Here is a 15,261-nt window from a genome sequence, read left to right as displayed (position 1 = left end):
CTGCTTGACCTGAACGTTTGTACTGGACTTTAAGTAATTGCACGTTTATTAGACGTCAGTGTTAAATTTGACGGCTGTGACCATCGATCTCTGTCATGATTTTGGCCACATGTGTTGATACACAGAAGAGTCTTTTTTAGCAAATATCATTGTCCTGAAGATGGTCTGAAGGATTGAAACCACAAGACCGAAACGTCAACTCCGCCTTCTATTCCGGAGAAATTGTGTGATTCTCGTGCAACACATATTTTCATTAGGAGATTTGTTGTATATATTTTGTTGGAATGGTTGCTGGTCATGAACTGTTAGTATAATTTGATTTTACTTCCTTTCATGATCTTTTGCTGATTTAATTCATATGTATGTACTCCCTTTTGACTATTGCTTTATAAAAACAAATCTGTACTCTCAAAGAATTAGGATCGCCGTGTTTTTCTGTTTTTTGTGTTTTTATACTTATTGAATTCATTAGTTGAAGTTGTCTATTGACATGGGTGTTAGTTCCAGATGGACTAACCTTTCAAGTGATTCTATATTGAGATAAATTTATTGCAAACAAATTCCCTTGCTGGCACCTATTACCTGTTATTGTGCTCAGCATTGGAAATTTTAAAACAAGTTGAATCTCGCATGGAAAGTTCCATAGAAAAAGGCCTTTCGTATAGGGACTGGAAGGAAGCCCTCTGACACCCTGGAGCTCTGTAGTCCTTTCCTATCAATACCTCCTGGTGCTCCCCAAATACCTGCAGAACGGCTGCTACCCCAGCCAACATTTTGTTTTTCCAAGTGTTGGGGCCAGTTCCCAACATCGACAAGCAAGGGGATGTCACCCCAATCCCTTGTAGGGCAGAAACACGCCTGTACCCACTGTCAGAAATCAGCCACTGGGGCCTAAAAAGCAGATTAGTAGAGCACCGTCTTCTGGGGAAACACGCCTCGATAATAGTACAGAGGTTGATACTTTTGGAGCGGCTCAAGCGGCAGGAGCACAATCGAGGGACACTAAGTGGTGCATAGGCGCAAGTTAGAAAGCACAGAAATAGGCTAAGGGAGCCCTTCCATTACGGACAGGTAGACACAATCTTTCCCTCTCCAAATGCTCGTCGTCCCAACGTCCACTCTGACTGCACACGGTAGCGCAAGCGCAAGCGCACACCTCACACTTCATGCAGGGCATAGGGAGATGCGATAGTGGCAAACAAACCAGGGTCGCCAGCCTCGCTGCCCCTCTACAGAATGCACATTCCCGTGGGTAAGGAGATATGCACGCATGGATATGCTGGGTTTGCAGACAGTGGTTTAGTCCAGCAAAGTCAGGGATCGACTTTCATAACACGCACCGGTGTGAAATGTAGACTCTAATTAAGTGGGTCTTCTATGACGTCAGCACAAGGAGACGGCAGGCATTGCAAGGTGAGATGGTTTCCTCCAGTGTTGATTGTCTCAATCTATATTTAGTCAAAAGTTTTTGTAATGATTCTTGTTTTTGTTTTCAAAATCAAATAAAAAGTATTACTCAAAAATAGCTGTGCATGATGGTGTGTTATAATAACCACTTTAAAAACAAGATGGGCACAAATCAACGAAACTCGTTTGACGAGGAGAGGAGGAGGCAACAGGGGGAGGGGAGAGAGGAGGGGGCCTGCGCCTGTTTCCCTTTCAGGAGCGAGTAGGGCACCATCTGTTTGAAAGTTAATTACAAACAGATGGTTTCAAAACTCGCTCCCGCAAGGGAATCGCCAAACATGCATGCGTTGCCATTGAAAGCAATGCAAAGAGTGCACGTTTTTGGCAGAAACAGTGAATCCTTCCTAAAGGTCTCCTCCTATGCAGCGCAAGCATGCTGGGTAGGCGAGACCTAAAAAAGAAAGTGCCTCAGCAGAAAGCAATTCTGGTATTTTAATGACCTCTACTGGTTGTTATCAATACACTAATATAGAGGCAGTTGAACAGAAAAAAAGTCCCTACTGCTGATCTCCTGAGCCCACAAAGGACATACACATATAAGTATTTAACTAAAGTATATAAGTATATACTAAAGTATATACAAGAGGTCTTGAATGCTCGATCTAAAAAGCATGTTTTGTATGTTGCATACTAAAAATATTATGGAAACATAGCAGCAGACAGAAAAAGAAAAATACATTTAAGAAATGCAAGGTAAAGTAAAACGTGACTGCATCTTTGCCATTAATTACCTTAAAGGTTGTTATAGTCACTGTTGTGAAATAAATCAAAGTGCTTTTGCTTGTAAAGTTAAGTATATGAAAATAGGGCCTCCTATGGGCCAATTTGAAAATGTCCTGCTTACAGCCTGCTGGAAGGAACCAGTCACTGTATAAATGGATGTCATGAAGTACAACAGCTTTCTTCCTAGGCCACACTCACTGTGTACAGCTTGATCTCGGATTCTGAACAGAGGCAGACTAGTGTTAAGGTGAAAGGGGTAGCTTGTTGTGTCTATGCTTAAACAATCCTTTTAAAATCAGCATGCTAAGGTGTACTAAAAAATTAAGGAATTGGGCATTTCAACACAAATGAAATCATTTAATATTTTCCTTCCTAACACTCATGCCATGCTCTTGGACTGTGGAGCTGGCCTGGGCATTAGCGACCTGCCACTCTCAGGCCCAATTTCACATTCTACATCTCTTTGCCCCTGTACACTTCCACAAATGTCACAAACGTAAAGTTATAGAGAGTGCCTCCTTGACTGAACTTTCCATTGAATATTGTAGTGGAGAATTGTGTTGAAGATGCTCTGACACCCACCCACCATGCTTAGGCAGACACATGTGTACAATAAGCACTCCATAGCACCACTGTATTCATGTTGGCGAGGTTGCTGCCCTCAGAGTCTGAGGCCATCCCATACAACTATTTTATTTATGCAATGAAGCAGCTTAATGCGTGGCACGGTTTTTGTTTAAATCTGTTTTTATTATTTTCCACATAACTGTGTACATATTTATGACGCATACAATGTTTTTAAGAATCATACAAACAAGTAAAATCTTGGCGGATCAGCAAGTACGCTTTTGGCTGTACAAGAAAGTCTATAGGCCCACAGTCGAACACGCCATTCGTATACAGTAGGGACAGTTTGTAGAGGAGCATACATGGCATAGATATTTAGCCCAGGCAAAAGAAATGGGTTTGCCATAAAGGCAGATTTCTGCCAGTGTTCAAGAACAAAGAAGAACTAGGGAGAGCATTGTGAAGAAGTGAGGGAAAAGGGAAGGGTAAGGATCCAAGAGTTCGCCGCTTGAGGCCATGCTATAGTCCTAAATTATCATGGGCATTTATAATGGCACCAAGAGAGATAAGAGTAATGTAATAAAAGGGAGGGGTGATTAAGTAGTGGGGGTATCTTCTACGTAGATGTGGTCTGCTTCATTCTAGGAGTGCAGCCACTTGTGGTAGCAAAGCGTCGTGAAAAAAAGAGCTGCAGAGCACGCAAGTGAGGAAGGAGAGAGCGGCAGTGCTCCAGCTTAGACAAATGTAGTATTAGTGGTTGCCACACGTGTGTAAATTGAGTATCCGAGCGTGTGATGCAGTTGGTTAGGAGCTCCATTGCCATAGTGTGCCAGAGGCGGGTGAGCCACACCGAAGCTGGCGGGGTCAAGGGTTTCTTCCAGTGCTGGGGGATAACCTGCTTTGCTGCCCCTAGCTTGTGTAGGATCACATGCCAGTCAGAATGGATCATAGCTTTAAGAGTTTGGGGTCGGATCCCATGCATCATTAGGTGCAGCATGCTTTGGATGGGGAATCTCACTGCGTCTTTGATGTGGCTCAGCACCTCCTTTCAGAAGAGAGTTAATAGTGGGCTAGACCACCAAATATGTATGTATGAGCCCGTGTCAGAGTTGCAACGCCAACACTGGGATGCGGAGGTGGGGAACATTTTCTGGAGGCAGACTGGTGTGTAATACTAGCGGGTCATAACTTTATAAGCCGACTCCTGTTGGGTGATGCTTCTGTATGTCTTGGGAATATCCCACCACAGCTGTTCCCATTGCTCTGGTGGGATACCAATGCATGGCATTTTAATGAGCGTAGTAAACTTACCAGTGTCCTGCGGTTAGTTGGAACCAGGGTTTGCAAGCAGAGCATCAGAATTCGGAAGAGCTTGCCTCGGGGGTCGCAGACCCGAGGCGACCCTAGTTTAATCTTTGTCGAGGCAGAGGTTCTTGCCTGTTGAACAAAGGTGTCATGGAAGTGGTGCTCTTGGAGCAGAGGACACAACATTTTACTCCCTGTACTTCCTGGTTCCCAAAAAGGACTGCCGTCTTAGTTCAATTCAATGGAGGACTGACTCGTGTCCTTGGACATGCAAGTTTTCCAATTTACCACAAAGTCCGAAAACTACTAGTTTGTTCTCCTACCAATTGGTCCAGTTCTTGATTTGTAAATGAAAGAGTGTTGTGGCTTGAAGCTCGTGCTCATAAGTCTGTGGCTGGTGAAATTTAAACATAAGCCTCTTTATCCAGTACCAGGCAGTCCTTGCACCAAAATCAGACTCTTGCAAGAACCTGCTTTCTCCCTCTGTGACGGTATTCTCGTCATTCGTCTTTTAAATTTGTGTGATTTTTACCTTTTTTACTCTCTGGAAATAACTGATGCAGAAAAATAAGTGCTGGTCCCCAAAAATACATACGGGTGGACCCTACCAGCAAACACAGGTACAAGTTAAGCACTGATTTGGTCTGATGAGCACAGATTATTTACCAAAGTGTTGGCTTTTGTGGCAGCTTGCTTCAGGTCAGGAGTCCAAATATTTTCGTACGACTAGCTTGTGGAAGTGGGGCACCCTGTTCTTGTCATAGATCATCTTCACCATACTATGAAGCTTTTGCACTACCTGGGCTTTTTCATAACAGCCAAAAGTCCTACTTTTGCCCCATGCAGAGGTTGAAATTCATAGGGGCAGTGTTATACACAATCTGCTTTGAAGGCTCTTATTTTTTAAGGACTGCAGATATTTGCGATCCAGGTTTTGCAAGTCTTTTATCTATTGCCCATCATGGCTTCATGCACAGTAAATGACGTACGAAGGCCCTTCAGTGGTGTCTGAGACATCAGTGGCTCCAGCATCTGGGGAGTCTTTTGACCTGGGTGCAAATATTCCAATTTGAACTCTTGGACCTCTATTGGTGGATGTGCCTTTTCAGCCAGACGGTGGATCGCCCTTCCAGTAGTCTAAAAACGCAGGCCAGTGTTGGTATTGACACATCCTCATTGTGCAGTGGCTCTTATTTTGGGGAAATGACAGCACAAGGCCCTTGGTCAGTGTCAGAACAGCTGCGTGTCAATATGCTGGAGCTGCGAGTGGTCCATCTTGCCCTCAAGACATTTCTCCCTCTATCTCAGGGAGCACCAATAAATCCTGTTAGGTAAAAAAACATAGTCTATTATATCAAAAAACAGGATGGTGTGGGTACTTGGACCCTGAACTCTGAGTCCTTTTGATGGTAGCAGTTGCCCAACAGTAGGTCGTTTTCCCATGGATTTTCCTACACCTACTGCCACCCCACCTTGCGGGTATCTTCAGTGCAGGCAGGGGGTACACCTCTCAGGAGAGAACAAAGTTCAAGTGTTGTTGTTATTTAAATAAAAAAACCAAACTTTGCAAATGTTTGTACATAAAAAAGGAATATTGAAAACACAAGAGAAAAAAAGAGTGCATACAAATACATATAGCCAACAATGTGTTAAGTAAATCTAATACATAACATTTCTCTGCCTAAGAGGGGCTATCTTTGGGCCATCCTGGAACAGAAAGTAATGCAACTTCAGCTGTTGGGCCCCATCTCCCAGTAGTTAAAACTTTCTCAAATAGTTCATATGTTGTTAGTCACTATTATACCTTTTAAACAAATCTAAGACAGATCTGTTAAATTGTAACACCAAGTCACCTCTCACTAGAGGACCATGAGATGGAAATTCATTCTGAAGTAAAAGACATGATCTTCTACTGATTGTGGTGTCCATGCGTAGATCTCTTTGGGATAAGCGTGAATAGAATGTGCCTTTGTGTTGTTGCCATACACTTAACTCTGACTGGTCTCCTGCATGAATGCTTGCAAGTTCAACCTGTCACAGGCTCTGCTCTACTCCTTGCCACTGATTTTACTTGTTTCACAAATCCTGCAGAAGGGGCCAGAGGATCAAGCACAAGTGCGAGAATGATTTTTTAGCAAATCTTTTGAAATTCAGATTCTTCCTCTCCCACTGAGGGTAGACCTTCTTTTGCAGCAAGATGGTGGTTTTCCCACCCCATTCCTAAGACGCTTTGCCTGCACATGCAGTGACTGAGTGATGTCTGAAAACTTTATATATGGCTTCAGGTCCAAGATTGTTAATTGGTGTGAGTCAGAGGGTTGGAATCCTTCAAGTCCTGCCTCCCCGGCCTTCTACGCTTTGTGCTTTACCATACCTGACTGGGTTTGGCAGTCACCATTCTGAAGGGATATTTGGCTGGTTTGTCAATTGTCTTGTGTGCAGTGCTTAATTTGAACCTGTGGTTTTCAGTGCTCAGCACCAGCTCTTATTACAGCTGCAACATGGAGCGGCTGTTTGTGTAATATAAAGATGAGCAGAAAAACAGTTGTTTGTTAATTCAATATATATTAAAACAACTAATACTGCCACCCAAGCAATTCTTAAAGCTTTGGCGGTCTCTAACATTCTGATTTGTCACACTTGAAGCAGTGTGATGGTTAGCAGTTGTGTGAGTACAGTGGCAATGTGTGGTGCAAGCATCGATGGCCTCCTGTCAACGGCCAAGCACTTTTTTAATACAAATTAAGCACTGCTTGTGTCCCCCAATCAACCCTCTTTGTTTTGATCACTTTTTCTTAATCAGTCCTGTAATACTTGTTTCCTCCCACTCCTTCCATTGTGCCACAGTGGGAGTTGAACTTGGTGTTATCCTTCCTATATTGCACAGTAGCAGTCTGGACTGTGGAGTTATACTTAAGTCTGAGTTGCCATAGGAATGGTATTTATTGTTTTGCTTATAAATTTGTAGCAGTTTGACGAATCTTCACTAAACTTTATTTTTTAAAGTCCATCCACCCCAGCATCTTCCTAGACAGTTTTGTATTTTGTATGTGTAATAATATACCAGTTACTCAGTTTGTTTGATTCATTTGAAAACTGTCTTCTTACTGGGTCATCAAATTAAAGGCCCTTTGGAATGACCACCTTTCACTGCTTTCTGTACAGACAAGTTGCTGTTTTTCATCTGTTCATCTCGTCTACCAAGGTCATGTCTGCCTTCCACACTGGTCAGTTCATCCCTCTTAATCTTTCTTTCGACCTGAGCTCCCCACCAAGGAAAAGAAAAGATCACTAAGACTGGACCCCTGACATGCTGTGGACACACAAGATGTGATAGAATGGACAATCTGCTATTTGTGGGATTTGCTGGAGCCAAGAAAGGCAAGGCTGCCACCGAACATACAATGTCATATTGGGTCACCTTGTGTGTAAAGATCTGTTATGACTTACCCAAGAGAGATCCTCTGGATGACATTTGTGAACATTCCATGAGGACCATGGTAGCTTCAACCATTCTCATCAAGTGAAAAACATCACTGTCTCTTAGCTTAGGCATACAGTGATTCATATTTTACTGGGGCAGTGATCCATCACTTCCTTGATTAATTGGCACTATTCAATCCCACCTCCAAAGAGGATATTTGTGAGGAATCTGAGGGCAGTATTACGAATCAGGAGCAAATTCTGCTTACCTACGGTAATGACTTTCTGGTGGATCAGTGAATGCAATCTATTATTGACAGCTGTGGTCTCACTTGAAGCAAAGTATGCATTAGGAGTGTCAGAAGGAAAAGTCCTCTGTAAGGAAAAAATTATCTACCCCTTTCCTGAGTGCCCAACTGTACAGTTGTTTGGATCCTTAACAAGGCCGGACTGGCTGTACCTGGCATCTGGCGTTATCCCTGGAGGCTGGAAGGGTGGTAGCCGCTTCTATTACCGGGGGCCTGTTTAGGAGCAGTGCAGCAGTTTTAAAAGCACTGCAGTGTTCCTTCTATATCCAGCAGTTTTCAGGCAACAACAAGAGGGCGAAGATAACTCTGGTGATTAAAGTACTTGCTGGAGAGAGATCATAGTTTTGTCTGGTGTCAGTTTGACCTATCTAAGGTAGCGCAGAGGGTTAATATGCCTGCTGCAAAGAGTTTGTACTATACAGATCACAGAACAGTATTTTATGTGCGTAGCTCAGTGGGTATTTTGTTACTGTGCAGATCATGTTACAATTTGTAATCTAGGTTAGAAAGTTAGGTCTTTTTCTTCGAGTCTTTCATTATCCTTATTTTGTTAGAAAGGGTTTGTTTGGGTAGAAATACATTCTTATTAGTAAAGTGAACCCTAACCACTGTGTTACTTTCTGAATCCTGACTTTGTGCTTCTTCAGGCTAAGGACTCTTAAAAAAAGCCTATCAGTATGAATGACGTGAATCCTACACCTTGTAGTCCCCTTTGTCTTATGTAACATTTTCTATACACTGATTTACACACGTGTGATTAATTTTCTCTGTATGTGTGTGTGACGTAAAATGCTCTGACACCATACACTGGCATGATAGGTGCTATAAAACAATTGAAATACATGTGAGAGAGGGGCTATGGAGAGATGAGAGGCACTGTTAAAGGGTGATGATGCGGGAATAATTGATGAGCCCAATAAAGATTGCTGTGTTCTGGTGCACTGTAAGGTCATCATTTACTATTATTTAAAAACTTATACAATATAATATGAAATTAAAAATGTGTTCTATAATGCACCATTTTTTCTCAAATTTTCTTTGGGTTAGAACACATCCAAACCCCTTGTAGCAGTTAGGCTCTCTCGCTGTGCGCCAATGGAGGCCGGTGCTACTTTGGGTTAAAGTCCGCTCCTGATCACTAATGCTGATTTTTGTTGTCATAGGCAAACACAGTTCATGCATATGCCATGACGTAGGCCTGTCTCATGGATTGCGGTCCTGTTGGACCGGAAGGGGGCACCCAAATCTCATAGTTCATAAGCGTGATTGTGACAGCATACTGTGTAGTGATCAGTAGGAGTAAACAGTTCCTTTTTACCCTCTGCCACTGAAGTGAGGCCTACAACGTCACTCCTCTTTTTAAAGTTCCGAGGCTATCTGTTTAACTCACCCTTGGCATACATCAGGTAAATGTAGAGTACTGCCCAGCATAGTTGTGACCCTGTGCTGAATGTATGTGTGTTTTGGAAGTGTACAATACAGGGATAAAGCACTACTGTTTAGTACATAAATGGTTAGTGCATATAATGAGTATAGGTATATCTGCATGTGTGCATACAAGAAGTAAAATGCATTCAGGTTGAAGTTTTGTGCAGCGTGCACATGCTGAGGGTGTGCTGGCAGCGTGTGCATTTGTAAATAGCACAACCTGGTGCCGTACAGAAAAGCTACAGCACTGAGCAGTGAACACAGATTGAAGCTGAGTGTATGTGTGTCTGTGATGGCACAATGCATGGAGCTGACAGTACTGGAAAATATGAGTGCTGTGTATGAACACTGACCACAAGTGTGCCTGCAATGGTACATTACATGAAGGGCCCTGGGTTTCCTGAATTCCCCCAGAAATGTTTGTGCCTTGCTGCATTCCTGTGAGCTGGGTGGGACACACACTGGAAGTAGGGAGAAAGGGGCTACTCCTTTAAACTTCAAAAGGTTGTTCTTTGATTTAGTGAAGTGTCCTGGCCACTTCCTTGTGATCTATCTTGGTACGGTAATGGTCCTAATAAAGGAATCATAAAGAGTAGGGCTTGGAGCCCAGATTAACCTTTTGATGCACATATCACTGTGGCTGACATCCAGATTTGAATCCTGGGAACTCCCACAACATGTGTTGTGCACCAATCAGCTTTGGAGTCTTTCCTGCTGTGACAGACAACCTTTCAAGAGGAAAGAAGAGAAAGAAAACTAGCAGAAACCAACAAAACATTTCTAGGTCTTAGATTCTTAATCACATGTGGTGTCTGTAATTTGAATGTAAGAAGGGGAGTTTGAGACCCCAAATTTGGTTATCTGCCAAGCAGCCAGACGGACTGTGTGAGAAGGGTAGCACTGCAAAACATCCGCCTGTGACCAGGACTGGGGTCCAAGAGCTGCTAGTCTCGCTGCTGGGTGAGGGAACATTACCTAGCGCACCCAAGACCACCTGTCCTGGTGCAACAGCACCTACCTGCTGGCCAAGACCAGTGTGCCCTGTGAGGAAAAGGATAGCATTGGAGGTAACGTATCAATAGGATTCCATGAGGAAGATATGAGGAAGTGGCTTTGCATCGATCGGGCTGTTGCCCTCTGCAGAACTGATTTGGCAACCACTGTATGCCAGGAGAGGGCCACCATGGATGGAGCCGTCCATTGAGTGCTGTGTGGGAAGTGACAAGTCCTTACCGCTTGTTTGCAGAGGGAGCCACTGTTAAAGTGATTGCTACAAGTATGCTGAAGCTTGTGACCGCCCTAATGATAACCCTGTGTGCCAGGAGGGGCCGCCATTGTGTGAGCGTTTGTATGGGAGCAGTCTACACTTGAACATTAAGTACTGCCGATACCAATGTTGCCAGGAAGGAAGTTTAGACTATTGCCTGGGAAAAGACTGAGGCTGCGATCAGCGGGTCGATCCTGGACATCGAGAACTGCCCCTGACTGACCCTCGAGGACTGTCTAGGATGTCACAGAAGACGTCACACCTTCACTACCCTCCGGTCAGGAGCTGGAAGATCACATCTCTCACTCGTCCACCCCACCCCTCCCCCATGTGTGGAAGAATGCCTTACGGCCTCTTTGAGAGCTGGGAGCTTCTTCGATCTCTGGTAGAAATCAGCTTGTGTCTGGGCTTCTGCTGCATGTACCTTGTCCAGTGCAATATCTCTGAACAGGATCAAGACTGTTGAGTGCCCACAGTTAGGGCTCTAACTGCAATACTGAACGTTTCGTGCTACTGAAGCGAGTATGACTTGAATAGGGCCTGTGGGCCCCCGGGGTACTCTCTGCTGATAGTGCTGTGGTACCATAGACACTTTAGACTAACTCCTAAAGAGTCCTAAAGGAACTCTTGAGCACCACCTGCTAGTGAGCATTTCCTTAATGCAGCCACCAGTGAATAGGGAATAATCCCATGTTACAAGGAAGAAGGTGGAACAGGGATTCGCCTGACAACCACTAAAGCCCCCACCTCAAGGGGATTGCTTTGTTTCTTACAAATGTCGGTATTCCTTTGCATGTGTAGAGTAAGAGATACAAAGCGTTTTCTTATAAAAGCAAGTATTTCACTGGATATTGATTTAATGGCCGCACTGTGTGCACTTTGAGTTGTGTTTACTAACCTGTAAATACACTTCCCCCATGAGGGAGTTTTTGCCTGCCCATCCACAGCTACCAATGCGAGTAGATTGATCATGGTTCTTTGTAGATCAGGCCACTGGACAGCTGGATTACAAGACTTCAATACCCTCAGTTAGGCACAGTAGCCCCTGTGTGCCCTCTGACCCTCTGAAAGGGGTTCTGAGTTCAAGGAGACAAGGAGCAAAAAAAAACTAAGCAGTATGCTAGAGGTCAGCATTTTGCTTCATCTTTTAGAAATAAACCCACATTTTCAAAAGCTTCAACCTTCCCATTAAAACTAAAATTCTTATTTATTATATTATTTTGTTTGTATACTATATGTAATTGTTCGAGCTAATATTGTTTCTGCATTTTTATTGTTTTGACGTTCAAATCTTGGAAATTGCTTAGGCTGGGATCCCTGGACTCCAGTAGGATTGTGAGTCCCCAGAATTGAAAAGGTTAAGCACCACTAGAATAGATTGAGCAGGCCCTAGATGCAGGTTCAAAGCGTAAATAAATGTCATACGTTTGTGAGCTATGATTTCAATGCGCTAATATATGAGAAAAAAAACTGTATAGCTAGTTGCCAACATCATATATTTGTGCCTTTTTATTATTGCAGGTTTTTAAAGTTTACATTTATTAGGACAATTTGTACATAAAAAGTTTAAAGTTGTGTCTCTCTATTCCAAATGTATTATTCATGTTTATAATTATTCGCCAAGTCATCAATAATATATTGTCTTGTTTCTGTTGTCTAGAGGAGAACTGTGGACACCTCCAAGCTATCTCAGCATTGCACTAATAGGAAGCTGCGTCCCCTATCTGACAGTATTGGAAGGACACCACCCACCCCGATTTGAGCCCTATCAAAACTTACCCATTTAACCTATGTTTGTGACATTGATGAACTCAATGGCTGCCCTGATCTCTGATGTGAAATTCTTAAATATTAAACCAGACAAACTTAAGGACAGGACATAATCTTAAAGCACCTAGAATATCTGTTCCTAATAAAAGACAATTTATTGTTGTCTATCTATAAAAGGTGCATGGAATATCCTGAGACTTTTGGTGATATTTTATGTAAGTTTTAATGCAGAGTATAATGGCAACTCTGTTTTCCTTTTAATCAGGAGGCTGGAATGCAGATGGAAAAGGTCCCAGTGTCTGGGACACCTTTACCCATCAGGGAGGCGGTCGTGTTTACAAGGACCAGACTGGCGACGTGGCTTGTGGCAGCTACACTCTGTGGGAAGAAGACCTGAAATGTATCAAACAGCTTGGATTGACTCATTACCGCTTCTCCCTTTCCTGGTCACGTCTGTTACCTGATGGGACGACAGGTTTCATCAACCAGAAAGGTAATTGTTTCTTAAAAATAGAAGGCAGCAGCTTTAATTCAAGGTTATTGCTACAGTCTGGAACACTTAATTCAGGCTGCTCTGCAGCATGGCTTTTAAATTATATCTTTTCTTTCAAGATTCTAGTCATTTTCGGCAGAGTTCCTGATATACCTTTTTAGTGCTTTAGATTGTCTTGACCATTTACCTTTCTTTTGTTAAAGGCTGATGCAAGCAATGAAGTTGTATTTCTTTTTTCATTAACGCAAGAATGAATGGATGAATATATAACATTGTTTGCGGTATCCTGCATGGCGCTCATGTGTTTCTCTGCTACTGAAGTGTCTGTTTTAGCTGCTTCTTGGTAAAGAGGTAAATACCGAGGGTACAGCTCTGTTTTCTTTGACTGGCCCAAAGATATGTTTTGCAATCTAATGAGGGTTTGGCAAAAATATTTTCCATAGGATTCATTGCAATGATTGCAGAGCAACAGACAGTAGTCACTTTGAAGTCATAGACAGGGGCGCAACTAGACTCCAGCTTCTGAGAGGAGGCTAACAGATCAACTTATGGAGGTGGACTTAGCAGTGCAAACAATGGGGTATTGCTATTGTTAGAGGCAATATTAGTAAATAGAGTGATACGTTTTGCATTTTGAATATACTGGTCAAGCCAGACATATTTACAACCTGAATTAGTTCATGTGACTCTTTTTTTATAGTCTACTGACAGAAATCTTTAAAAATGGGATAGAATGATTAGACAAGTAAAAATAGTTTTACAGATTTCAATTCAAAGCACTTTAGAATATTGGGGCGTGGCTTAGCAAGCCACGATGGCGGTTGTGTTCTGCTGAGGCTCCGCGATGGGGCTAGCCTCTTGCCTAGTTCCAGCGATCGCCAGGAGCCTCAACTTCCAGGATCGGCACCCGGAGTGCCCCCACTTCAGGCGGCACCCCCCTGGTGAGGCGCGGATCGCGCTACAGCGCGGGATCTCCAGTGACACCTCCCGCCGGAGCCGCGCGCCGAGCTACAAAATGGCGGTCGCGGCTCTGTTCCGCTGATACCTGCGCCACTGTCACCCGATCGGTGGCCCTGAGCGATACGGCCGGCCGCCACGGAAATCCGAGCAGTGGGGTGCGACCTGCCCCGTGAGGTGAATCCGAGACCAGGCTCCCTACCGGAGCCACACGTTCGGGCGCAAGATGGCGACCGCAGCTCCGAGGCTCCCTGTTACCAGCGCCCCATCCCAGCCGGGAGTTTGACCAGACTACTGCATCGACCCCGCCTGCCACCGCGGATTGACTGGGCCTGCGGACGCACCTGCTTCACGGCGCCGGACCCTCCTGATGACCGCGGCTCTCCTAGGCGGTGAGTGGCTGCCCCCCCACCCCCCGCGGATTCCAGCGCCGGTGCCCTGGCGGCTTCCCGCACTCTTCGGGGCTCATCGGAGGACGCTCGCCTCTACGCCCCCCTGGGCGGGCGGATCAAGACATTCCTGGACCCACGGGCGACTCTCCGGGTCGTGGCGCCTGACCCCAACATGGCGCCTGCGGGGACCTAAGCACCGGGCTCGGTGCGTGCTGCCACTTCCAAACTCTAAGAGTGGCGGCGCCCCCGGCTCAGAGGCGACCACCCGGCACACCAAAGACAACCCGCCACCACACCCGGACCTCTGCTTGCCGCTTGACCCCTGGCCCCTGCGACCGGTGCAGGGACTACTCTGAGTGCCGGACAGGGGGGCGGGACCTGCCGCCACCACACAGCCACATCCTGAGCGGCGAGGGGGCCCCTACCTCTGGAGAGACTTTACGACGGGGTAGGGCTTCCAGACCGTGTGTGCCCCGTGGATGCGCACATAACCCCCTACTGCGCCACTGAAGCCACCAACGGCTGCGAACCGCCGGCACACTCCGGACCCGGGCCCCCTGGTTTCAACTCCCCCGGGACCCTGGACTGCCGGGTGGATAGAGCTGCCTAGCCACGTCTGGGCACCCACTGTCTTCGCTGTTGGCACCCTTCTGCTACTCTGCGCACCGCTGGGGCGAGATCACTGAGCGGGCGTGCCCCCTGGCCGCCCCCGCACCAACGAAGGCTACGTAACCAACCCCTTCCGAGTTGTTGTCCGCCCCAGCGAACTGGTGTTTGGCGGCCCACTGTCCCCTGACTACACAGCGATACAGGGCCCGCAGGTGACCGCCGTCCCTGAAACGGCCCCTGAGAACATGCCGCAAACACGGGCCTGGACGCAAGTCAACACGCCCCACACTGACCCCACATTGTCGGCGAAACTGGACCAGGTGCTGGCAGCAATAGAACTGTCCCGACTCTCAATGGAGGAACGGTTGGGTGTCCTGACAACAGACATCAGCCTGGTTCGCGATGACCATCGTAAGCTGGCGGACAGGGTGAAGGAGGGGGAGCAGATTGTGGCCGCGCTGCAACCCAAGATGAAAACTCAGGCGACGGACATGCAGTAGGTCCTACGCCGAGTGGCGGCCCTCGAGGAACGTACGGTGGATTTGGAGGGAC

At 45.6% G+C, this 15,261-nt stretch overlaps 1 protein-coding gene across 7 annotated transcripts in view; it reads left to right on the top strand.

Annotated features, from left to right (window-relative positions):
* Positions 1 to 15,261, top strand: part of LOC144821404 (cytosolic beta-glucosidase-like) — a 418,101-nt gene that overhangs the window by 192,559 nt on the left and 210,281 nt on the right. For all 7 annotated transcript variants that reach the window (XR_013608345.1, XR_013608344.1, XM_078678400.1 and 4 more), the window contains exon 3: positions 12,524 to 12,751. Coding sequence is in view for 5 of the 7 variants with exons in the window: in XM_078678400.1 (XP_078534526.1) it covers positions 12,524 to 12,751 (228 nt within the window). In the remaining 2 variants the exon portion in view is untranslated. The remainder of the gene's footprint in view (positions 1 to 12,523; positions 12,752 to 15,261) is intronic.

Source organism: Lissotriton helveticus, chromosome 2_2 (assembly GCF_964261635.1).
Source record: "Lissotriton helveticus chromosome 2_2, aLisHel1.1, whole genome shotgun sequence".
NCBI classification, from domain to species: domain Eukaryota; kingdom Metazoa; phylum Chordata; class Amphibia; order Caudata; family Salamandridae; genus Lissotriton; species Lissotriton helveticus.
The sequence above is the reverse complement of the archived record's forward strand: the minus strand, read 5'-3'. Positions and strand labels throughout refer to the sequence as shown.